At 46.0% G+C, this 24,417-nt stretch overlaps 2 protein-coding genes and 1 long non-coding RNA gene across 3 annotated transcripts; all 3 read left to right on the plus strand.

The window, feature by feature from the left end:
* Positions 1–1,196: 1,196 nt before the first annotated feature.
* LOC122376249 (protein SSUH2 homolog) lies at positions 1,197–6,611 on the plus strand. The gene is made up of 8 exons (XM_043356046.1): positions 1,197–1,370; positions 1,843–2,459; positions 2,809–3,008; positions 3,257–3,400; positions 3,704–3,811; positions 4,501–4,685; positions 4,963–5,170; positions 5,547–6,611. The coding sequence occupies exons 2-8, from the start codon at positions 1,964–1,966 to the stop codon at positions 5,685–5,687; spliced, it is 1,482 nt and encodes a 493-aa protein (XP_043211981.1). The 5' UTR covers positions 1,197–1,370; positions 1,843–1,963; the 3' UTR covers positions 5,688–6,611.
* A 9,650-nt stretch (positions 6,612–16,261) lies between these two features.
* Positions 16,262–16,970, plus strand: LOC122376247. Its single transcript, XR_006255567.1, has 2 exons — positions 16,262–16,476; positions 16,694–16,970. It is a non-coding gene; the product is annotated as an uncharacterized LOC122376247 (long non-coding RNA).
* A 1,813-nt stretch (positions 16,971–18,783) lies between these two features.
* Positions 18,784–23,789, plus strand: LOC122376250 (glutamate receptor ionotropic, kainate 4-like). The gene is made up of 2 exons (XM_043356047.1): positions 18,784–19,755; positions 23,730–23,789. Exons 1-2 carry the CDS (start codon positions 18,784–18,786, stop codon positions 23,787–23,789), a joined length of 1,032 nt encoding a protein of 343 aa, XP_043211982.1.
* The last annotated feature ends 628 nt before the right edge of the window (positions 23,790–24,417 follow it).

Below are 24,417 nucleotides of genomic sequence, written 5' to 3' on the forward strand. Positions count from 1 at the left end.
AACGCAGCTCTTAAAACGCTGCAAAACAGGTTAGAAGTGAGGACCTTCTGTTCGTTGTCGGACATCGGCGATAGACTGCTTCGTCCGAGTTCCGACTCCGAGTCTCGCACGCCGCACGCATTAGCGAGCTGTGTTGGCTGCCTCAAGGCCCCCCCACTTCCTTACCCCCCCCCCCCCCCGGATGCTCTGACTAGGCCGGGATCTGGCGGATCAGGCGTGTTGCAGAGTATTGCAAAGACAGAGATTGAGGTAGCGCGAATCTAAATTTAGCTGATGTAATTCTGGCAAAGTTCTATCTGACGTGATTGATAAACTGTTAAGCAGAAATAGCAGTGCAGTACAGTACAGGGATTAACCCTATAAACGGTGGAATGGTTCAGGATAAGGAAACGATTTAAAATCGACCTTCGTGTCGAGTATCATCTAATTATGCTGCATCTTTCGATCACATTCAAATGTTAACATTCCTGTCCTGAATTCACTGTGGGAATTCTTACTAATCCCGCTATCGCCGATAAGTCGTTGTTGATAGCTTAGAAAGTGCATCGGTGAAACGTCCCAAACTATCTCAAGTCGTGTGTTGTCCACGCATTGGCACGCGCCATGGCGGCAGTTCGATCCAACACATCGAGGAGGCGTGACAAAATATTCTAGCAACTTCCAACAAATCAAGCGATCAGCGAGTAAAATCGAAAAGCAGATTGAGGTTCCGCCGTGCCGTATAAATGCAGAGAGAAGACAACAAAACGACAGATATAGAGACGCATACATTTCTATGCACTTGCATTGCAGTGTACAAAGACAATGTAGTTTGCTTGGCGGATGAGTCAGAACTATGTTCAATAGACTGTCACAAGAAAATGACAGTTCTGAAGATAAAGCTATTCGAGCAAGTTCTGATAGCCCTCCTTCAAACCTGTCAAAGATTTTGTCCTGACAATGACATAGTTACATACATACATACATACATTGGGGAGACGGCAGCATTGGGGGCAACGCGGAAGAAGGAAAGGGGCGGCAGCAGACGGACAGACGGACAGGATTCGGCATTCGGACGGCATTCGGCAAGGGCGGATCGAGCGCAGTAGAAGGGGGGGGGGGCGGCGGCGTACATGGCAGTTAGCGGCGGTAACCTTCAGCCGACGACAGGCGGCCTTGAGCAACGCGCTGGCGTACCCACGAACGCGGGACAGTGCGGCAGGCGCCGACGCAACAGCGGGCGAGCATCGTGCTCGTGCCCTCGTTTGGAGATTATTTTACACGCTAGAGCAGTGTATTGTGAGGTGTTATAAGAAGGTTTATTTCTGCGTGTTTGTTTTGTATTTTTGTGGTGAGTTTGGAAGAGAAGTCGAAGAGGATTGTGTGCTGAGGTGAGTCGGTGCAAAGGGGGGACGTGTGGGCGCGGCACGCCGGTTCATAGGCGGAGTCAGGAGCGCAGCAAGGGGAGGCGTCCGAATGCTGGTGCATTGACGCATATAATATCCGACGCACAAAAATCATTTTGCACAACTTCCTATGTAGAATAAACTTACGCTGTTCTTTCCTTCTTACATTATGCGGCATAATGTAAGAAAGAAGGAACAGCCCTACGTGTCATAGCAATCGTACGGTAAAAAGTGGCTCGCAATCGGTCTAGCTAGAATCAGTCATGACGAACGGCTTTTTTATTACACTTAGTAGTGTTATTTACACATAAGTGATCATTTATTAATTTTTACCCTCATCAAAAGCATCCCTTGATCCACCCGTACCGTTTTACCGCTTGTTGTTGGGGGCGTGGCGGCAGCGGGAATTTTGTCATAGGTACGTCTTGCATTATAACAATTAACTTTTCTATTTCAGACTTTTTGTCAAGTAATCCAGTGTTGAGTGTGCCTCTAAAGTCCAATCAAGATAAACACCCTTTCTCAAGCGAACATCCGAGCAATTCAAAGCAGAAAACAAGAGTCATCTCGATTAAACCATGGCACAACCGACCCCGGGCGGTTACCCTTCTTACCCTCAGCCTGGCGGGCACAGTCCTTACCCCGGAGGTCAGGGAGGTTACCCATATCCACCACAAACGGGTCAATACCCACCACAGCCGGGTCAGTACCCTGCTCAACCCGGGTATTATCCGGGTAATCAAGGGCAATATCCACCACAAGGACAATATTCTCAAGGACAATACCCGCCTCAGGGACCATATCCTCAAGGACCATATCCACCCCAAGGGCATTACCCACAACAGGGGCAGTACCCACCACAAGGCGCCTACCCACCCCAGGGCGCTCCCCCGCAAGAATCTGCTCCTCCGATGGACTTTCTGAAGCCGGAGACGGCTGCCAAACTGGAGGGCCGCGCCTCGCCGACTCCGGACGAGGAGCTGGCAGAGGAGGGTAGCGACCCCTCGCCGACGGCGCCGCCCATCGACTCCATGGACAAGCTGCCCGGCTACGAAGGACTCGACTTCACTGGAGGTAGGTGGAGGATGTGCGGGATTTGCAGGGAGAAGGCTGCGAGTGGGATGAAGGATTGAAGAGAAATACTACGCTAGGGGCTGGGTTATACGAATGTATCTGGTAAAGAATAGTGGGCGACAAGCGTAGTTCTACCTATGACAAGTTTCACTTTCACAGAGTTATGTTCGCTTTGTAATAGCTAGGTGGCAAATGAGCAAGGATGTTGCTCGACTTGATCCGCATGGAAACACGCAATCGAGCTTGGAATCATTGTCACCTAGCACAGATAAAAGGCACGAGGACAGCAGTAGCAGCAAACTACCGTTACCCATTCCAGGTGAAACTCACCCCCCTCCTCTGTGCACAGGGGGAGCGCCTCCGCCGCCTCCTGCCGCCCTGCCCCCTCCGCCGGAGAATTACGGCCAGGTGAACGTGCAGCACGAGGTACCCAGCACTGAGAGGATCAGAGAGATTGTGGCCGGCTACGTGGCCGAGCACTGCTGCTTCGGAAAGGGACCCATCGAGGACATGAAGATTATCACCGTGACGCCCACACCAGCCATGAAGGTAGGAAGATCAGCGGTTGGGCAGGGGTGATGGATGGCACGAAATTGTCCGAATGTCTTATCCAAGTTTATGTAGTTTTCGGGGATGAGAGACATCTCGTCTCGAGACGACATACGACTCCCCACTTTCAGTATGATACGCTTGACTTTCCACAGCTGCAAATGAGTCTAGCGCACTCGTCTGACCCTATATGGGACCCACATGACCTCTGTGGCACCTTTCTGACCTGATCTCTCCGGTTCCGGCAGTACACGCTCGAGACCATGACGGAGACGCGCATCACGAGATGGAACTACGTGCCGTGGCGTGGTGAGACCGTGCCGCCGCCCAGCGGTCCTCCGCCAGGACCCTGGGACGTGCTGATCACCCTGGAGCCCTCTCAGTGGTTCCAGGTGCGCTCCGGGGGTAACAAGGGGAGGAGTTAGGTCAGGCTAAGAGCATCGGCGTTCATCGCTGCTCATCATTCGAATCTATTTGTTAGTTGTGGATATCTCTTTGCATCTCTAATGCTCAACACTGATACCTATAAGCGTACAGACAAAAATAAAATAAATTAGTGAGCGAGTTGGAAAAGCGGTAGAATGCCTTGCTTATTTATTTCATACAGGAAATGTCAAGTAGCAGATAGGACGTTCTCCCTTCTGCTTCCTCCCGCGCCCTCTGCGCGTTGTGACCGCCCTCTGGTGTGTGCCCAGAACCTGAACTCGGTGGCGGAGGTGCCCAACACGCAGACGGTACGCGTCTGCCACGACTGCCGCGGTCTCCGGGAGACGCGCTGCACGCGCTGCCACGGACGGGGATACGTAAGTTACGCTCTGCCGCGGACGTGGATACGTAAGTTATGCGCTGATATAGATGGTGATACGTAAGTTTAGCGCTAATTATAGATGCGGATACGTAAGTTACTCGCTGAAACTTACGTGATGTGTCAATTAGGTATTGCTACGAACAGTGGTGCAGATGTTAGGGCCTGATATGCTTAGCGATTTGTAAGTAACCTCACCGCTACGGATGTTGATACGTAATTTCGCAATTTTGATTAACAGTTCTACGTATGTTGAAGCGGCATATAATGCTCAAACCATCCGCACGTATGCAAACTTTAGTTTTTTTTTGTGGAACTAGGAGTATGATGCCTCTGTTGAGCTGTCTAATTTCACACTTGCCTCTATCCTCCCTTTCATTCCCTTCCATCCCTCTCTCCTGCTCTCCCTCTCTTTTCCCCTTCCTCTTCCTCTCTCCTTTCCCTTTCCCTTCCCCATCCCTACTTTTCTTCCTTTCTCCTAAATCTTCGCCTCCCTCTCTTCTCTCCCCCTTCTCTCCTCCTCTCTCTCTCTCTCTCCCTCTCCCTCTCCCTCTCCCTCTCCCTCTCCCTCTCCCTCTCCCTCTCCCTCTCCCTCTCCCCCTCTCTCTCTCTCTCTCTCTCTCTCTCTCTCTCTCTCTCTCTCTCTCTCTCATCTCTCCCTCACACCCTTCCCCATGTATTCCACAGACTCGGTGCAGCTCCTGCCACGGACGAGGAAGCAGAACAATACACAACGATCGACGGCGCTGCACGTGGTGCCATGGTCGTGGCTCACGTCGCTGTATCACCTGCCATACTGAAGGAATGGTCCCCTGTCCCACGTGTGACGCCCAAGGAAATATCCGCTGCTTCGTGGAGTTGACTGTGAAGTGGTGGGTTAATTGGTGTGACGTCATGAAATGTAGCAGTTATGTCTTTGGCAGTTATGTCTAGGCAGTTTCCTTAGGCGGTTACGCAGTTATGTGTCAGTTATGGTTTTAGCAGCCCTTGGCGTTGCTGGCTTAATCTATTGATGTCATGGCTTTTGGACACAGTCTTCCAGTGTACGATTTGTTGATGAACATTTCATCGTTATGTTTGCTTCTACCTATCGTCATTTTACCCCAGATTCGGTCTTACCGCTCACACTGTTCGTCTCTTTTACGTCAGGCAAAACCACAAGGACATCAAGGTGGTGGAGCGCACCGACCTGCCCGATAACCTGATCCGCTCCGTCTCCGGTCAGGAGGTGTTTAGAGCCGAGGAGCAGCGCGTGCACCCGATCGTCGGCTTTCCGGACCGACTGGTCAGCGAGAGCTCCTCGGAGTTGGTGCAAAAACACGGCCAGCAGTGGCCCCAGGAGAGGATATTCAGACAGGTGAGCTGCGCTACTACATTTGAATATTTGAACTGGACAGCTCAGTAGAAAGAAAAGGATAAGTGATGGAACCACGGTGCAGATGTAAAAGTAAGATAGAGCTATAGAAAGAAAGAATTGAATGGATCGGAATGAATGAATGAATGAATGAATGAATGAATGAATGAATGAATGAATGAATGAATGAATCGCTGGATGAATGAATGAATTAACGTCAAATTATATCAAGATGTTATCATAACAAGAGTTCAAAACAAATGATGCTTTGGGCGTAATTGACCTTTATTACTTGACTTAACTTATTGATAGAAACTGCCTTTATTACTTGACTAATTACTCGACTAAATATGCTTGACGTTATTTTTTCCTTTTTCAGCGTCACTCGGTGCAGTCTGTGCCGGTGTTTTGCGTCACGTACCACTACAACGGCAAACAGGACGACTTCTTCATCTACGGAAACAGCCAGAAGATCCACTTTCCCGATTACCCCAAACAGTGCTGTTGTGTGGTTATGTGAAATGAAAGCGGCCCGTTACAAACGAGTTGTGCGGGACGATCGGGTTTTGAGAGCTTGTTCATGTGAACCGAGAATCGAGATATTATTTGTTACGTACCTACATAAGCGATAAGCAATGAATGGCGAGCGAATGTCCGTGTTAGGGAAGATGAAGACGTGTAAAGAAATGAGTTTGTGGTGAGTTTTATGACTGTGAATGACTAGGTTAGGATGCTAGAGCTGACTTCTATTTTTGGGATTGATAGAAACTGCCTTTGCCTACTGCCTACATAATTACTCAGGATGAAACAGTTGGTGCCTATTATGCTTGTATAGAACTATACACAATTGGAAATCAGCATAATATAGACAAAGTTGACATCGACTCGACATATTATGTGCATGTTGCTTATCATTTTTCTAGACGTGCAGTGTCCCTCCCTATACATGATATCAGCTCTCTGTCAATAGGCAAATCGTTTTCTCAGAATAGTAGTAGTCGTAGACATTGTTCTTCTTCGCCACTCACATACGTACACTAGCATTTTTGTGTAGACGGATGCATGCTGATAATTTGAACTCATAGAACATATTTGAATGTTTGTTTGGGTGATTGTGTATGTGCTATCCTGTGAAACAAGCATGAGTTAAGTGATAGCCGGAACCTCAAGCAGTTTCAACAGAACAGGGATTGACAGTATTTGAAACCCTGTTAATATGCAATGGTTCCTTGGCGGCTGCTTGAACTGGTGCACTATTGCACTGATGCACTGTTTTACATCTTGCATTGCTTCCTGTTACCACAAGAAAACAAAACGTTGGTATCCGATTGCCCGCCTAGCCTGTTTCGATCAACTGTGCCGTGGATTGTGAATGCATTTGTCACAAAACTGTTGCGAAATATCACACACGTTATCCGTGAAAATACACGGAAAGGAAAGACAATTGGTCATAATGCATGCACCACTACCGCAGTCACATTAGCAAGTAAATACGCATTGGAAGCGAAATCAGCATTGAACGTGTCTGCAATGCATTTATACGAAGGGCATCTGTTTTACTTTGGTGCGCAAAATTATAACGCCTCATAACTTTTTTTGACTCGACGGCTATCAATCGAACGTACTGACTAAATACCTAATAAATAAACGATAAAATAGATACTCTAATAAATTATTTTAATATACTTTACTTACAATACTTTATAATACTTTAATAAATTACTTTGTTCGGTACATCACCGTTCCGTCACTCCTTGTCGGTCCTTCATCATTGCGTCAGCTAGCTGTGTATGTCCCGACGTAGTCCAAGGCAGATTGACGAGAGCTGCCTGTGGGTAATTCGGCCACTCAGGTCAGGTTAGGTCATATTACATTAGTTTCAGGCAGGCAGTTACTTATTAGCTAGTTTCCCGTGTTCATTAGTTCTGGAAGGACAATGTACAGGTAGGCGGGGACCAGTGAATAAATCGATGTGTCGCCACAAAATTGATGATAATTCAGTCGAAAAACAAAAACAAAATAGCTTTGTGCGTAACGTAGCCATGCATGGAGTGAATTTAAGATTCATGGTCGCAGTAATACCTAATCAGCAAGGTTTCAAGCTTGGTGACCAAAGTAATTTCCCTCTGCACTCTGCAGGGTTTGCGACGCCACAGTTTTTAACGTTAATCTGAAAAGCTCACCCACACCCAATTTGCACCCAATACAGCCGGACGCGCCCTAGCGACATCTATCCACCCTCTGCTGGGCTGTCGGTACTACAGTCATTCAGAAAAACTTCATCTCTCGCTGCCTCGCTTCTCTGCGGGTCAGCGCCCGGCACCGGCGTTTTTGTTGGACCCTCAGCAGACCAAGGGTGCCTTTTTTCGTCTGAGGTGCTCTGATGCACCGTGCTGAGTAGCTTGGAGCATCAAACGCCAGTCAGTTCGGGCGGGCTCAGTGGACGCTGGACGTTGTTAGGGAAGGGGCAGGGCTGTGTGTGCAATATTGTGGTCAGCTGGTTACTGCCTTACACCGTCTATAGCTGAATGTGGATAAGATCGGTGGTTGTTTTAGGTAAGATCATGCAGCCTCCGTTTACATTTCTGTAGTAAGCAAGCATATAGTTATTACCGCTTTTATGAAGTTCTTATGACTTGTCACTTGCAATCTTTCAACAATGTAACTAAACGTCATGCATTTCTCAAACTTAGATTTCATTTTATGCCATCGAAACTAGACATATTCATGAAATGAGTTTTGGGTCGAAATTTGACAAAATCATTAATCTCGAACCCTTTGTTGAAAGTTACATTAGTCACATATCTATCAGTTTATCTAAATATCGAAAATAATAACCTCTCGTCAGTTTGTTCCATGTCGTTCTCGCTGCTCTACCGCTGTGGTAGACAAATGGCCAGTCGGCGGCTAATCGCTCTGCCCTCGCTCTCGCTGCTCAGCCTGCTGGCGCTCTTTCTGATGACGTCACTGGTCTGGTACCGGGGTATGACGTCACTAGTGACAAATCAGCACCAATCGGAGCACTACAGGTAAGGCCAGGGAGCTAGAGGCGAGGAGGCGATAAGCCAATACAATGCTAAAATGAGACACTGTAGTCTCTCATTTTCAGTACGGTTTAAATTACACAAGAATAAAAAGCAGCATAAAATCGCAAAATGAATTGTTCTTTTGAAATAATATTGTAGTTTGGCCACTTCCATCTCATAATTAAATATTTCTGTCCCTTATCAAACATAAGCTCTGCACCGGCTTCGCTGTTGTCATTTAGTCAATCCACCGCCAACTGACGCCTATGTGTCATTCATCTGTGGTCAATATCAACTATCCAACTAATTACCAACACCTTTAATGCTAATTATGCAAATAGATATTTCCTGTCACTGGCACCCGAAGCATCATTGCTGTAAAACCTGCCACTGTCATCTGCCTGTCTAATATATATTTTTCCCCGTCAGCTCCCGATCGCTAGTTTGTCGTTCTGATATGAACGTCAGCGTGCTGCCACCAATGGCCGACGATGACCTGACCTTGACCCGGGAGCTGTTTACCTATTTGACCTCACCTGACCCGGCCGCTTGCCGAAGACTGGCCAAGTTTGGAGGAACAGCGGTGAGTGCACGTGCCGAATGAGAGTATAAAAGTTTGCTCTATGTACATAATGGAATGACAGCTATATAATGGAATATATATAATGGAATAATATATATATATATATATATATATATATATATATATATATATATATATATATATATATATATATATATATATATATATATATATATATATATATATATATATATATATATATATATATATATATATATATGTATATATATATATATATATATGATGGAATATATCCCTCGCCCGTATTGGTGTTTTTCCAGCCGCGAACGTATAAGGGGGGGGGGGGTCCGTTGGACCCCCCCTTGCCGTTTCGCCCCTGATCGAGCTAGAGCTTCGCGGAAAAAACGAGCGTGTTGCCCGTGACGAGAGGAAGCCGATGATACCCAATTTTAAGGTCCTAGGTCATTGGTTGACCTTGCAGGTCAGGTCAATGACCCCAAAGGCGGGAAAAACGGGGCCTCTTAGAACGTCGTAAAGTGTGGCTGCTACGGGGTTTTTCGGGGTGCTGATCACGAATATCATGTTAGTTTTGATCACAGATGATGTCTTTATGTATTTACACACACACACACACACACACACACACACAACGAATTTTATTACAAACATAAATGGACAGAAATAAAAATAAGATGAACATGCAATTGGCGCAAAAGTGCCTTAGCACTTGATTCATGGCGCCTTTTGCTTAATCAGCATTTTGATTTCGTACACTTTTTACCTTATTATCTATGTGTTTGCTTACTTATTCATTTATGACTACTTGTTGACCGCCGCTCGTGTAGGTGTGGTTACTTTTACCCGCTCAGTAATAAAGATGGATCAGCAGCCGGCAGCAGCAGTGCCAGGGGTTCCCAGAACTACAGACGAGGGTGTACATGATGTCATTAAAAACGTTTAGTTGACGTAATATAATTTTGGACCTGTTGTGCTAATGTCAGGAGTTGTTCGTGGTCGTTGGTTGTACCGTGTAGGAGGAGATTCAGTTTATATGAGTCTGGTTTGAGGGCGAAGTCTTCACAAATATTATGGGTGATGAATCTGTATAAGGTTCGTCGTTGTTCTTCATATGATGGACAGTGAAGAAAGTAGTGTTTAACATTTTCCAACTCGTTGCCACAGTGACAGCTCGGCGAATCTACTCTTTGTATTGTAAATTGATGCGCATTTAGTTTTGACATTCCTACTCTAAGCCTCGTTAATAGACAGTTGCCTATTTTCTTACCCAGGGAATAATATTTCAGTGGGTGCTCTTTTGCCTGCATTTTGTAAATTTCTTTGTTGAATGCCTTTTTTGTCCTCAGAGCTCTGCTCTCTTCCTTAAGTTGATTCCAAAGTCTCGTAGTTGATGGAACATACGAATTATGATATTTTTTAGTACGATTGACTGGTTCCGTTCTTGTTGTTGCGTTTCTTAATGGTCTATCGATTTGATTAATTCGTTGTGGTGGTATTATTTCTTTGATATAGGATGGGATTTTTGGATTGTTAATGATAGAATAGAACATACTAAGTTTATGTTGTTTTCGTCTTTCTGATAAGGTAGACCATCCCAGATCTGTTCTGAGTTTGTCAGATCAAGTCCGAGTTAGGGTGCCGGTGATAACTCTAGCAGCCCTATTTTGGAGTCTTTCAAGTCTAATTGCGTCGCTGGTCGTTATAAGTCCGTCGTAGATCATGTCTGAGTTGTCGAAGTAGGCTCTTATGTAAAGTGTGTATATTTGCTCTAGTATCTTTCTAGGTAGATATGACGCTATCGGGTACAGGGGTCCTAAGTTTCTGTTTACTTTGCTTATTATTTCGTTGACGTGCTCCTTGAACATCAAGTCTTCAGAAAACGTAAGGCCTAAGTGCTTATGGTTTTTGTGTATGGGTATGAGTTCTCCTCCAAAAGTTAAATGAGGCAAGCTTTTATCAGTTTGCTTGCTGCTGAATGTTTGTTGAACTGTTTTTGTAGCATTAAATGTAATCAACCACTTCTCACCATATTTATAAATTTCGTTCAAGTCGTTTTGCAGGGAATTTTCCACTTCAGTCAAAGTGGCTGACGTATGTGAAGCATACATAGATGTGTCATCTGCAAAAAATAGAGTTTCGTTTGATGTTTTGTTAGATAGATCGTTTAAATACAGAAGAGCCAAGAGAGGACCCAGGACCGAGCCTTGTGGACAGCCTGCATTAGTAGTGAGAATGGTTGAATAGGAGTCTTCTATTTTCACACGCTGCCTTCTATCTGATAAGTAAGAAGTGAGCCAATTTAGAAGGTTGCGGGTTATTCCAAATTCGTATTTACATTTATGAAGAAGACCCTTGTGCCAAATTTTGTCAAAATATCGGGAAATGTCCAAATATATAGCAGTAAAGTCTTTTCCATTGTCGATAGACTTGTACAAGTTATGTGAAAGGTACATCAACTGTAACTGGGTGCTATGATTTGGCCTGTAGCCACTTTGTTTTTCAGTGAGAAGATTGTTGTTCATTAAATGCTCATATATATGCTTGAATACCAGTCTCTCAAGAACTTTTGAGAGGCAAGATAGGAGGCTAATTGGGCGGTAATTCGATGCATGTGATGGCGATCCCTTGTTTTTAAAGATTGGTTTAACCCTCGCCCTGGCAGGGGGGGGTCGATGCGACCCCCCCCCCCTAAGGTTTTTCAAAGATAGCGTAAAAACGGCGGCGCGCAGCGCCGCCAAATTTGGCACAGCCTATGAGGCAACCTTTTTACATATGACCTGAAAATTTCAGGTCCGGGTGACCTTGGGTCAGGTCACCAGGTCAGAAAAACCGGTACAAGGTCATGGTCAAATTTCAATTTTCTTTATGCACCTGTCCAACTCACAGTTTTCGACTGATTTCCTTCAAACTTTCAGCATGTGCTAAGTTCACCGAGTTGTATAACATATAGTCCGGTTTTTTTGAGGTCACTGACTTGAGGTCAGTTAGAGGTCATTACGTCGTAATGTTAAGCCTATGGGAAAATACTAAATTCGGAAAATACTGGAGATATCCGCTTCGTTTTATCACTTTTGTGCTTTGAAACCACGGTACTTAACAGCAGGACACTTGGTGCTTCTTTGTTTGGTGTACTTTTCCATGGGTCAGGTCAAATGAGGTCAACTGAGGTCAACTGACGTTTTTGCCAATAACTTGGCACATAATGACGCTAGAGCTTAAAAAATGGTATCATCGTGTTCCTGGTGATCAGCCGAATCAAATGATATGCGATATGATGCAATTTGGTTAATTTGAACTTAATTTATTAATTAAAGTTTACTTAACCCTCGCCCGTAAACGGCGATCTGCCACCTTCGCCCATGCAGGGGGGGGGGGGGGGGGGTTGGTGCGACCCCCCCCCCTTGGCGTTTGAAAACGGAGCGTCGTAGAGCTTAGCGGAAAAAACCAACGGATTGCTCTCAACGAGATCTCGCGATTGGTGGTATATTTTTTGGTCCTAGGTCAACATTTGACCTACTTTTGACCGGTCAAAGGTCAAATTTTCGGAAAAATAGACTTTTTTCAACTTTCCGCGGCGATTGCGGCAAAACGGTGGGAGATATCGACTTGAAATCTTCACTATCGTGTTCCTTGATCAATTTTCTATCGTTTGGTATGTATTTCGTTTCCCTAGCTTTAAAAATGGCGCGTTGGGAGTGCCGGAAGTCGGCAAGGTCACAGTCGGCGGCAGAAATTCGAAAAATCAAAATTTAAATTTTGAAATCTGATTGTATTTTTGGATTTGGGAGGTCCATTTGCTCCCTATAGAAGCTAATATTGCTGCATATTCCCATTGAGGTGACAAGAATTAGCAAAATAGTGGTTCGGGCGCTTTTCAAAAATAGTACCGGACGCTGTTCCTCTTGTGACGTCATAGCTCCGTGACCTGACCTGACCCGGTCAAGTTTTTTATACCATATGATAGCCAATACTTGCCCCAGCATGCATGGGAAGTTTCATCACGATCCATCAACCGATGTCCGTACCACCGGCAGGAAACCTCGGGCGTTGGCACTCAGTTTGTGAAAATCCGGCCGGAGGCTGTTCCCTTTGTGACGTCATAACTCCGTGACCTGACATGACCCGGTCAAATTTTTTTCATCAAAAGATGCGCAAGGTTTGCCCCATAAGGTACCCAAAATTTGGCGGCGCTGCGCGCCGCCGTTTTTGCACTATTTCCGAAAAACCTCAGGGGGGGGGGGTTGCACCAACCCCCCCCCTACATGGGCGAGGGTTAAAATTTAAGAAAAACTTTAAGTACACTTAATAAAGCTAAAAAGTATATCATTCGACTTGCCTTGACGTGCTGAATTCAATGGTGCTTTTCTTTTTGCTCTATCTTAATTAGATCAAAAGTTATAGGCGAAAAACATTTGACCTGTTTTTAGCGAAATTTTTACATTTATACCCCCCCAAAACCCCCCTAAATATTGACCTAGAGCAACCAAATTTGCACAGGGGCGAGAACTCCGGGGGGCCCACCTACCTACCAAATTTGGTGTTTCTAGGTGCCATAGGAGCCAATCGCGAGGGGGGGGGGGTCGCATCGACCCCCCCCCCTGCCAGGCCGTGTTATGAAAAATGCCCTGCCAGGGCGAGGGTTAATATTAGCAAGCTTCCAAGATCCTGGAAAGATGCCTTCATTTAGTGATTTATTGAATATCTTCGCTAATGGCTCGGCAATGATGATAGCAGTAAGCTTTAAAATTTTAGCGGGGAGTTCATCTGGACCAGTTGATTTATTTGGATCTAAGGCATTCAGGGCTTTTAAGACTTCTTGACTGCTTACGTTAATCGAATTTAAGGTTGGAAAAAGTGCCGGCTGTGAAGTCAACTGGGTAGCGTGGGTATCGGGAACATCAATGTTTGATTGTGCTGCAAAAAAGTTGTTAAGAAGCGATGCTTTGTCCTTGCTTTCAGTAATTGTCTGGCCATCTGTCGTCTCAAGAGGTGGTATAGCTTTATCTACTTTTCTTCCAGTTATATTACGTAGTGTTTGATGATACTTGTGGGGGTTCTGCTTGTTTTCCAGCAATACAGACACTTGTGTCTGCATGTATTGTTGTTTTCTTTGTTTTGTTATTGTTGTTGTTAGGTTGCGTTGTTCTCTCCACCTTCTCCAGTCATATTCAGTCTGGTTGTGCTTGGCGCGTTTAAACAGTCTGTCTCGTTTTCTGATTGCACGTTTAAGGTCAGCAGTCACCCAAGGTTTGTCTCTCTGTCTTATAGTCACTTTTTTTGTTGGTATTGCTTGGTGTGCAGCATTTAACAAGTTAGTTGTGAAATCTTCTACTGCAGTATCAATGTCCTTTTCAATTATGTCATTCCAGTTTGTGTTCATAAGTGTTTGTGTTAGTCGGTCGGCGTTCAATTTGTCATAGTCCCATATTGTCTTGTACGAGTTTGGTATTGCTATCGGCTCCATTTGCAATGATACAAATGTTGGAAAATGATCTAATGTTGAGAAAGATGATAGGATACCACTGTCATTAATCAGTTGTGTATTATAAACAAAGCATAGATCACGGAGGTTTTTTACTTCAGGTGATGGTCTGGTGGGTTCACTTATAAGTTGTGCTAGCTCCAGTGCTTCTGCTACATTTTTCAATTTGTTATCAAATAATGTGATACCACTGTGGTTGTTTTCGTTTTCTAAGTAAATATTACCTGCGTTAAAGTCACCCAGGACAATAATGCTGGAGGGATTGTGTGCATGGGCTGCACTTACACTTTCACTAAAGCTGTCTAAAAAATTGTCTAGTCTATCTGTGCTGAGGTTGGGTGGCAGGTAAAGGCAGCAGATGATTAAGGTAACGTTGTTTAGTTTTAATTTGGCCCAAAGCCATTCTTTATCATTTAGGCCAGGTCGGGTCAGGTCAGGTCAGGTCAACCAGTAAGGGTATTCGTAGTAGGTGGCAACCGCCTCTGACAGCTTCGTAACATGTTACGAAGGCACCAAAACTACTTCGTAAATGTTCATATGGTTGCTAAATTCGAATTCAGCTCCAAAAACTGGCCTAGAAACATGTAAAACTCGAAAAAGTGAACCGAGGTCATCAAAGGTCAATGACCTGACCTGACCTTCAGGTGACCTTGACACCCACCCTAATGCATGGGGGCAACATCATATCACATGTTTGAACGCTTGAAACCACGAAAAGATTGCAAACGCGCGGCTAATGTGAGCCGACATACGCCGAATCGCGATTCCAGCCAAACATGGTCTCGAAAAGTAGGTCACAGGTCAAAGGTCATTTGGGTCAGGGTCATGAAATTTTCAGAGTAGGTGTGAAATTGATGAACGCGAGGGTACTGAAAGTTTCGTCGCGATCGGCCGCTTTTTACGCGAGTTATTCGCGAAAAACCATGGGGGGGGTCCGTTCGACCCCCCCCCCCCCCTATACGGGCGAGGGATATATATGGAATATATATAATGGACAGTGTATATAATGGAAAAAGACAGCTTTCTGGGGCTTACTGACGTTTGTTGAATAGAAATAATTTATCCTTGCTTTAACGTCAGTAGGTGCCTGGCGCAGGGCGTTGTATTGCAAAGCTAAGTCGGCTCGGATCATTGTCGGTAATTGAACTTATCAAATACCGGTCAGAAACGCTGTGAATGCATTTGTCCTTGTGGCACACCTCAATTCAATAAACTAAGTTGAATGTTGTGTGTCTAATTAGGCGATTTTTTTCTGAGATAATTGGGCGTCTCCCGCTGTTATTCAAGTTAAAATAGCACTAAGATACAATGAATGCCTGCCTAACTGCCAGCTTGATTTTTTATCATCTTACCATATCTGCGTTAGTCGGTCTTTCTTCTAAAAATAAGAATTGCTCTCGGTGACCCACACAAATCACCCCCCCCCCCCCAATACTCCACAGATCTTGGACGCTGCCAACATCCCGGTTCTGGACGGTCAGAAGGGGGTCTGTATGGACGCCGAGTTTGCATCTCTGTTTACCCCGGACTGCCTCATTGTTATCGTTCAGCAGCACCGTGACCCAGTATTCGCTCGAGATGTCAGCGAATTTGGCTGTCAGGTGAGGCTAGGCTAAAGCGAAACCAGAGAAAGACGTCCCATGATGTGATAGGAATTATCATCGTAAGATCAGAACTGTGCGCGCGTATACGCAGAAGCATCCGCAAGTTAGTGATATTTGATCATCGATCACATATCATTATAAGTATACGGATATCACTGCATATATGTTTTATCGAAACGCAGTAAAATGGGATGCAATGTTACGTCTAAACTCTAACAGAATATTGCACGAATAATGGCACTTTTTCGCTGTATCTACTTTTCCTTAAGCAGTGGTATATGTTTATTACACATTTTCTTGCTTATATCACAGTAATTGGCTGTTTCGTTTGATTAAGAAATTGTGTGGCTCCATGAAATTTTACTTTCGCAGTCGCAGTCCCTTTCCCTGTATCACTTGGGTTTATGTGTCCTCCAACAGCTGGTCTATCTGCCTGTCCCAGCCGCTGACACTGCTGAGGTCACTGACCTGACCTCTACCCTGGGTCAGCTTACAAGTCACACCGTCCCGCTGCTGGTAGTTACTGACCCTGCCGATAGAGGTCTCTGGCTGCTCGAACGGGAGCTGAATAGATCGGAAGAGTCGGTGCTACGTAATTCGGTGCAGCAGCTGGTTATTCGCTTGAACTTTCAAAGGTGAGAGGAATGATTAAATGTTATTCGCAGAATGAAAGAATCCAAAGGTACTGTTCAGCGATTTTATCGTTTTTTTTTTTTTTTTAAGTGTGTTGTTGTTCTAAAGCAGTTTTCAATAGAAGTGTTTGACAGAAACAGCTCCATAACGCCTGTAACACCACCGGCCTCTACCCAGCTGAACCAAATATCTTCTAACTAATTCGATCTCCATTTACAGATACCTACCAGTTGCCAGTCACAGCGCATTCTACCGAAATATCTACGCCATCTTCCGCAGACTACAATCACTAGGGTTTTACCCTTTTGCCCATGAGCCTAACTACTTTACTGAAGATAATGTGACAGTGGAGGGGCTAGAGAATCGTGTGTACCCTTCAATGGATATCGGGTGGATGAGAACAGCGTGTTTTCCGTATGATAGTTCTTAATTGTTCCGTTCGAAATGGGTCTGCTGTATGAATACGCATAAATAATAATATAAGTCTAACGTTAGAGTGCGACCTTTTCTGTATTCTCATATTCTCCTTTGTCTATTTTTATGCATAGAGAAGTTGCTACCAGCTTATTATTGCGGTAATGAATTTGCCTAGCCAATCAGTAGACTGGTCTGCCGCCCATCTTTACATTTTATCACTGCCACGGCCACCACTGCGGGTCTCATAAGTGAGCCTAAAAAATGCCCACTTTCCTCATTAGTCATACCAGTAAAACGTCTTTTGGGCGAAGACCGAGCGAGCGAGATAGTGAGCCCTGTACGTGCGGAAGGGCGAGAGAGTACTTCCAACGCGCTTGTGCAAAGCACCCTTCTAACCGGTCGCTAGCGGTGTGCCAAATTTGAACGCAATCGGCCCAGCCGTTCCTAAAATCTGGGAGCGGCATTCTGCACGTGCGCACGTGCAAACGGGGTCCAAACTGACTTTTGCACGGCACCCTACTAACTGGTCCCCAACCGTGTACCAAATTTGAGCGCAATCGGCCCAGCCGTTCTCGAGATCTGGGAGCGCTCCCTGCACGTGCGCACGTGCAGCAGCACCCTAACCGCAACACATGGGAATGCATTGCCTGTTGGGTGCCAACATGTATGCCAAGTTTCAGCGAAATCGCCCTAGTAATTACCGAGTTATTGAAATGGGAACAAATTTGGCACCTCTTCTTTTTTGCATTTTGCACGTGCAGTGGGGGTCACTCACATAGATAAAGAGTATCCGACCTTTGGTAGAAGAGATGCAGCTACCCTACAAAAATTACCGCAAGACAATCGCACAAGCCGCTGCTGAGATATGGGCCTCTCAAAATCACTACTTTTGCAAAACAGCTTGAACATCCTTGACTTTTCACGTGGACTGGCACGTGCCACGACGGTCACTGACACTGAGATGTATCAAAAGTAGTCAATTACGGGGTAGAAGGGATGGGGTTACCCAGCAAAAAAGACCGCAGGCCAATCGGTCCAGTGGTTGCTGAGATATAAGCCTCTCAAAAGCGTTACAGGCCGGGCCGGGCCGGGCCGCTCATACTGAGATTTTTACGTTATATTGAAAAGACTCGCTTCGCTCGCTGCGCTCGCTCGCTCGTAATTAATCATCTTATCTGCTGTTCTTCGTGAATATCCTTGTACCGTTCGTTGCTCAACTCCTAACTCGAAAAAAATATATTAAATATTTTTTGTGGCAGGGCGGGGTTATTCGTTTTGTGCTAGTTTATGTTTAAATGTCGATAGATTGAGGTTGATATCAGTGGTGACGGAACACCTTCAATTAAGGGGGGGGGGCACTGTCGACTTTTGGTCCCATTCTTTCCATGCAACGCACATAGGGCTAATGTTAAAATGCCAAAATCAAAGGGAGGCAGGGTGCCCCGGTGCCCTCCCCGTTCCGCCGCCTATATGGTTGATATGCTAGGACTTCGTATCTTTTCGTGTACTTGCTGCATTTTACTGTACGCGCAACTGCACCCTTAGCTATTTCATGCATAAATGAAGACCATACCTGGAAACTGAACTTATCAGGGGCGGTTAAAGATACTTCGCTGTAGAAAGTTAAACATGGCGCATGTTTAAAAATTCAGTAGATATCACAGCAGGCATGAGCTGATTGCGATGACACCTGAATCGACCGTATTTTACACATGTCGTAACTCGTAACCACAGTAACAACGCTACATGCCGCTGAGTCTTTCACTTGTGCTGCGACTGTCGCGGAGTGAGCATTCTTCAAAGCTTGGCGTTGTGTATCTAATCTTGGTCACGCTCCCTTGCAGACATCACCATAGCCTCCAAACCCCTCCGTGGCCTACAGCAGACTCGTGATGGACGCCCAAAGGAAGCTATTCCTCCTTTGGAATTCAACCACCGCCCCGGAACAAGATGATTCTTGGAAGCAAGAGATCAACATCACAGCTATCCACGACCCTCCGTACTTCTTCATCAAACATTTGGTGAACGGCTCACATAGCTTCGGTGGATACATGCACGACGTGTGGCAAATTATAGCTGCCAATATGGATTTCAAGTACCGCATCATTCCATGTCCCGGAGGAGGGTATGGTGTCCTGGACTCGAACGGCACTTGGAACGGCATGGTGGGAGAGCTAGCGTCACGACGTGCCCACCTAGCGCTGAACGGGTTGTTCTACAATCGCCAGCGAACCAGCGTGGTGGATTATGTCAGCTCGACGCCACTAGACCAGCAGCAGATCAGTTTCTTTGTGCGTCGCGGGTCACGCGCGATGCCTAGCTTGTCAGCAGAGTTGTTCGCAGGTCTTCTCACACCGCTCGATAACACCGTCTGGTGGGCGTTGCTTGCCTCGATGATCGTGCTGTGGTTGGCCCTCTGCGTGACTTTGCGTCTGGGCGACCGCCGTACGCAGGATCCTCAATCGACGAACGATCTTCACTGGACCCTGTGCCCGCTGTTCATTTACAGCACGATAGTGTGCCAGGGGTGGAGCATCGTCCCTGAGGTCCTCTCCGCTCGCACTGTCACCATCTTCAGTTGGATACTCGGCCTCATCATCTACACCTCCTACACGGCCAACTTAATCTCCCACTTGGCTGTAGACCGCATGCAACGACCCATCAACAGTCTAGAGGAATTCTCCAAGCTCCCAGACTGGTCTCTTGCCGTGGAACCTGGCACCAGTCTCATCAGCGCATGGAGATACAGTCACAATCCTTACGAGCGACATCTGTACAGTCGAGTCCTGGACGGGAAGAATCTGGTGTATCTTAACGACTCCGAGAGCGCCGTCCAGCGGGTTCTGAGACCTCGGGTTCTCGTGGTCAGTCCCCGGAATCGTTTATTCCACTGGCTCGGAACAGAAGGATGCCATTTTGTCCCACTTTTAGATGTTGAAGCGTACGGTAAGAAACCAGTCTTCTTGGCGCTTGCAAAGGGAAAGAAGAAACTACGACTGGCGCTCGATCGCCAGCTATTGAGACTCAAGGAGCTGGGTCTGCTGGACGAACTGTGGAGAAAGTGGATAGACGTTGACCCCAGCATGTGCGAAGTACCGTCAGGATACCGTGCGGTGTCTCTCACTGATCTCGCGGCCGTTGTTCTTGTAGTTGTTTTCGGTGTGGTGTTCAGCCTGGTTGCACTAGCGGTAGAGCTGGTTGTGTTTAGAGCCTGTCACGCGTGCAGGACTGCAAGATGTCGGTGTGTTAGTCGCTCAGATCGGGCTGCGATGGCAGCATGGGGGCCGGAAGCTAAAAAGGGAATGAAAATGAGACCATGATGAGGGGGATCAGGACGACTACACGGAACGGTTTTTTTTTCTGACGCAGCATCGCGTGTCAATGGCATCATGTACATACATTTTACGTACATGATTATTTGAAGTGTATTTGTGCTCTGTGCTAAGGCACTTAGATATCAATATACCTATTATCTATAATGTGACAAAAATTTTACACGGCTGTTTGGCGTAGAAGTGTCCATCACCTTTCATTCTATTCTACATAAATGCTTACAATGGCTCATTATTTACCATGAAATGTAGTATGAACATCAACCATATGCTAATGTGCACATGAATGAATTAACTATGGAGTGTTTACTACACAATGAATACACATCAACCACCGCCACAAGAATGAACGCTCCTATATAGCAAACTTAGTACCTGCACCCCTACATGGAGTAATGATAATACGTTAACCCGCGCACCGCTGGGGGTCCTGGATTTCCACGCCCTGCTGGAGGTGGGGTGGGGTGTTTTCACGCCCCCCTTCTAACTCGGCTCCTAAGCCACGTAGCCATAACAAGGAAGGCGGCGTTCGAAAGAGCGTCAAAATTAACCCGCGCCCTGGTGGGGTCTGTTTATAACGCGACCTGGTGGGGGGGGGCTATTTTTTGCCCCCCTCGTATCTCCGAAACTACTGGACGGATCCGCAAAATTCAAACGGCGTTCGATAGCCCTGTCAAATTTGTCGAAGGAAACCAAATTTTATTGACCTCGGGGTCACCTATGACGTCACAGGTCAGGTCAAAGATAAAATGTTTCACCGTTCATGCACGGGGCTTCTAGGGAAAGCGCTAAACACCGAGTAAAACGCATGTTGTCGAAAATCAGCGATAAGACGTCAGTTGTCTAGTACATATGTTGCTATTAGAGGTCACTGGTCATACCAGGTCAGGTCACAGGTCAGGTCACCAAAGGTCACCAAGGGTCACCACATGAACCCAACTTTACTAAGGTTGTGCGATGCATGTTTTATGGCCAGTTTTTCATTTCCAACCCAAAGGTGTTGGTTATAAGACCATCAGGTACGGTTTAGGTCACTTTCTGGTGGAGGTCAGGTCAAGGTCAGGTCAAAAAAGGTCAAATTTCAAAGTTGATATTTTTGCATAAAATGGGTATCGATTCGATGCAGCTCGTCACGGGGAGTCTAATGGTGGTCTTTGTTTTGCACTACGAGGTCTAGAATTGCTAAAAATTGAGTTTGAAAATTTGACGTCATCAATTTTGAACAGTTTTTTCGCTATAACTTCGCCAAAAAAAGAGGTATCAATCTAAAATTTGGTATGTGGATGGAAGGCGGTAAGGACTATCACATACATTCCGGTTTTTGCGAAATTCAAAAAACTTTTTGGATTTTTTGACTATTATATCCCAAAAATCTATTTTTTGATTTTTGGGGGTCAAAATAAAAAAATCAAAAATCCGAGATAGCAGTTTTGTAGCCCTGTCAATTCTACAGCTCTTATGTCCTAAACATTTTTCTGTATTTGCAAAGCTATAGGCCTGACAGCTCTTCCCGCGAAACCCTTTTTTGGGTCGAAAACGGCAGAACATGACGTCACTCTGACGTCATTTTCGGCCAACCTATCATAGCTTTTGGAAAAATTTTGGTCACAATGTGTAAAATTGATGTCCGGGAGGGTACTGAAAGTTTGGTGACGATCGGCGCAGCGGTTCTGGAGATATATCGAAAAGTCTGGAGGGGAGCAGAAAATAGCCCCCCCCACCAGGTCGCGGGTTAATGACGAAATAAATCACTTCGGTTACTTTTGGTCAGGTCAAAATTCAAGTCACCAAAGATCATTGAAGGCAAAATTTCGCTGATTTCCAGATCGAATGTCGGCAATTTTCAAGAAGCCAACGCATAACTCGGGAACGAATAGACCTGTAGCGCCGCGGAAAAATTGCATTTGATAGCCCTATTAACGTCCTTTCTGATCGCTTCCCTCAGATTTGACCTAACGTCAACGGTTTCGCCTGCAGGGGTCAAAAGCTGCCAAAGTAGACTATTTTTGCGGAAACAGTTTTTCTTCAACAACTTTTCACCCAAGCCTTGTTCGAGATTTCTTTTACCGGCATCATGTTTCTCTTGTCAAGACGCGTCGAATGAATTATAAATTTTACCGCAGGTCAAGGTCATGTGTTAACCAGAAAGGGTCATGTTGCATATCAGTTGATCCGTATCGTCGAGCTGAACATATATAGGGCGCTTTCATCGCTCTAGCATGCCTCTGTCAAAAATTATTCGCAAAAAAACTGTTATATAGATAGCCTTCGTGACCAGAGATGACCTCAGGGTCATAAACAGGGGGTGTATCTTTCGTGTATCTTTGACACACTGAACATACAAATGGCTTCCGTGACCCGTTTATGACCTCAGGGTCATAAACAAGGGTCACGGGTGACCTGTTTATGTTCAGTGAGTCAAAGATACTTAAAATTCATTGGTTGAGAGGGTTTGTAATGACGTTGGTCCAAAAGAGGCGCCTTTCAATTTTCTCCCATTGACTTATAATGGAGAGGTCGCAAAATTGACCTCACCTTAGGTCACTTCCGAGACATAAATTTTGTACATACTCTTATCAATTGCTCTTATCTTGATGCTATTATGCTCTTATGCTCTATGCTGTTATCAATCGCTGAAAGTTTCAAAGTAATCGGTCACTCGGTGTAGCTATGGCAGACATTGAAAATTTTGTACCTACAAGGTGAGCTGACCCTAAATGAGCTTGGTCTACAATTTTCACAACATGTGTAGAATAGATATATGATAAGGTTTTTTAGATATTCGCGAAAACCCGCAGGGGTGTTCAAACGCCCCCCCCCCCCCCCCCCAGCAGGGCGCGGGTTAAAATTTGCACCTCTGGCCAGGGCGTTGGCTCATAAATGTGCCACGCACAGCATGCCAGCGGCCAAAAATAGTCGATGACCCAGCTCCGCCCTCCTACAAGCCTGCACTAACGCTGCAATTTCTATCGTCTCGGTCAGAGGTGGAAGAGAAAATCGTCATGGTTCTTACAAATGAAGCATAAAAGGAGTACCAAATAACATAGGTTATCAAAGCTGCTTTTGGAAATCTATAAAGCAAGAATGCACCTTACGCCAAAACGCTGATTAGAATAGCCATGAATGATCTGTGATTTGTGATAGATAATTGGGACGGAATGTGGAGCAAAAATAAGAATGAACTACTGGAAACACCGAATGCTAAAAGAGCATTGTTTAGATAAGTGTAGGTACGACACGAATTTGGTTTTCGAATGAAGTTTCTAAAACACACAAAAAATATGTCGTGGTGAGTGTAACTTTATTTGCACCTGCGAGAACTATGAAGAAGCGCCACCTATCGATTACACTTCCCACTCGCCCGGCTCTAGTGCTTCTGTATGCGGCCCACACTGCAGCCATAACATCTCAAGGCTGGTATTCGCGGCCCTACCCCGCTGCGCCGCTCCTCCGACGAAAATGACGTCACCTAGACCTCCCCCCCCACTCCCCCTACTCCCCCGTAGCGCCGATGCTGCGAGACCGGCTCGGCACAGCCTGGCACAGCCCAGCTAGGCGGAGTCTGAGCTCAGTTGTGCCGCCACCTCAGCCGTCTCCGCAGCCGCCGACATCGTTGCTGTTCCGCTAGAGTCATTCGTGAGGCGCAAACTTGTGAATTGACACTACGTGATCCTTCCGTGAACAAGTTCGTGAGTTCATACGTGATCGTGAGATCTTATCATCAGAATGCGTGCCACCGCCGCCGCCGTGCTGATGCTGACGCTGATGGTCGCCAGCACGCCGACATCAGCGCTCGAGTGCTACGCCTGTCGCATGAGCAAGGACATAAGCACCGTCAAGCTAGCGCCCATCCTCACCCAGGGCTTGGCCAAGTTCCCCACCTGTGACGTCATGGACAAGGAAGGGCCGTCGGATAAGTTCAAGCAGACCTGCGCAGCGACTGATCGCTCCTGCGCCAACATTGTCGACCCAGACGATCCAGCCAATCGTGTGAGGACCTGCTTCCCTCTGGCTAAGGATGACTGCAAGAACACGGCTTGCTACTGCACAACAGATCTGTGCAACGCAGCCGGAGGTGTCTTCACGTCTGTGGTGATGATGGTTGCGTCGTTGGCGCTATTCCTGCTGGTGGGATACTGAGCAGAGAGCTGGTCAAGCTGGAGAAGATGTTGGAGGGGATGTTACTGAAGTTTG

Source organism: Amphibalanus amphitrite, unplaced genomic scaffold, assembly GCF_019059575.1.
Source record: "Amphibalanus amphitrite isolate SeventyFive unplaced genomic scaffold, NRLGWU_Aamphi_draft 002066F_arrow, whole genome shotgun sequence".
Taxonomy (NCBI): Eukaryota; Metazoa; Arthropoda; class Thecostraca; order Balanomorpha; family Balanidae; genus Amphibalanus; species Amphibalanus amphitrite.

Excerpts from the sequence above, each read along its gene's own strand:
- LOC122376249 (XM_043356046.1), top strand. The coding sequence starts at position 1,964 with ATGGCACAACCGACCCCGGGCGGTTACCCTTCTTACCCTCAGCCTGGC. Across the intron at positions 2,460-2,808 it reads AGGACTCGACTTCACTGGAG|GGGGAGCGCCTCCGCCGCCT; the intron begins GTAGGTGGAGGA and ends CTCTGTGCACAG. Across the intron at positions 3,401-3,703 it reads AGCCCTCTCAGTGGTTCCAG|AACCTGAACTCGGTGGCGGA; the intron begins GTGCGCTCCGGG and ends GTGTGTGCCCAG.
- LOC122376250 (XM_043356047.1), top strand. The coding sequence starts at position 18,784 with ATGGACGCCCAAAGGAAGCTATTCCTCCTTTGGAATTCAACCACCGCC. Across the intron at positions 19,756-23,729 it reads TGAGACCTCGGGTTCTCGTG|CGCCGATGCTGCGAGACCGG; the intron begins GTCAGTCCCCGG and ends ACTCCCCCGTAG.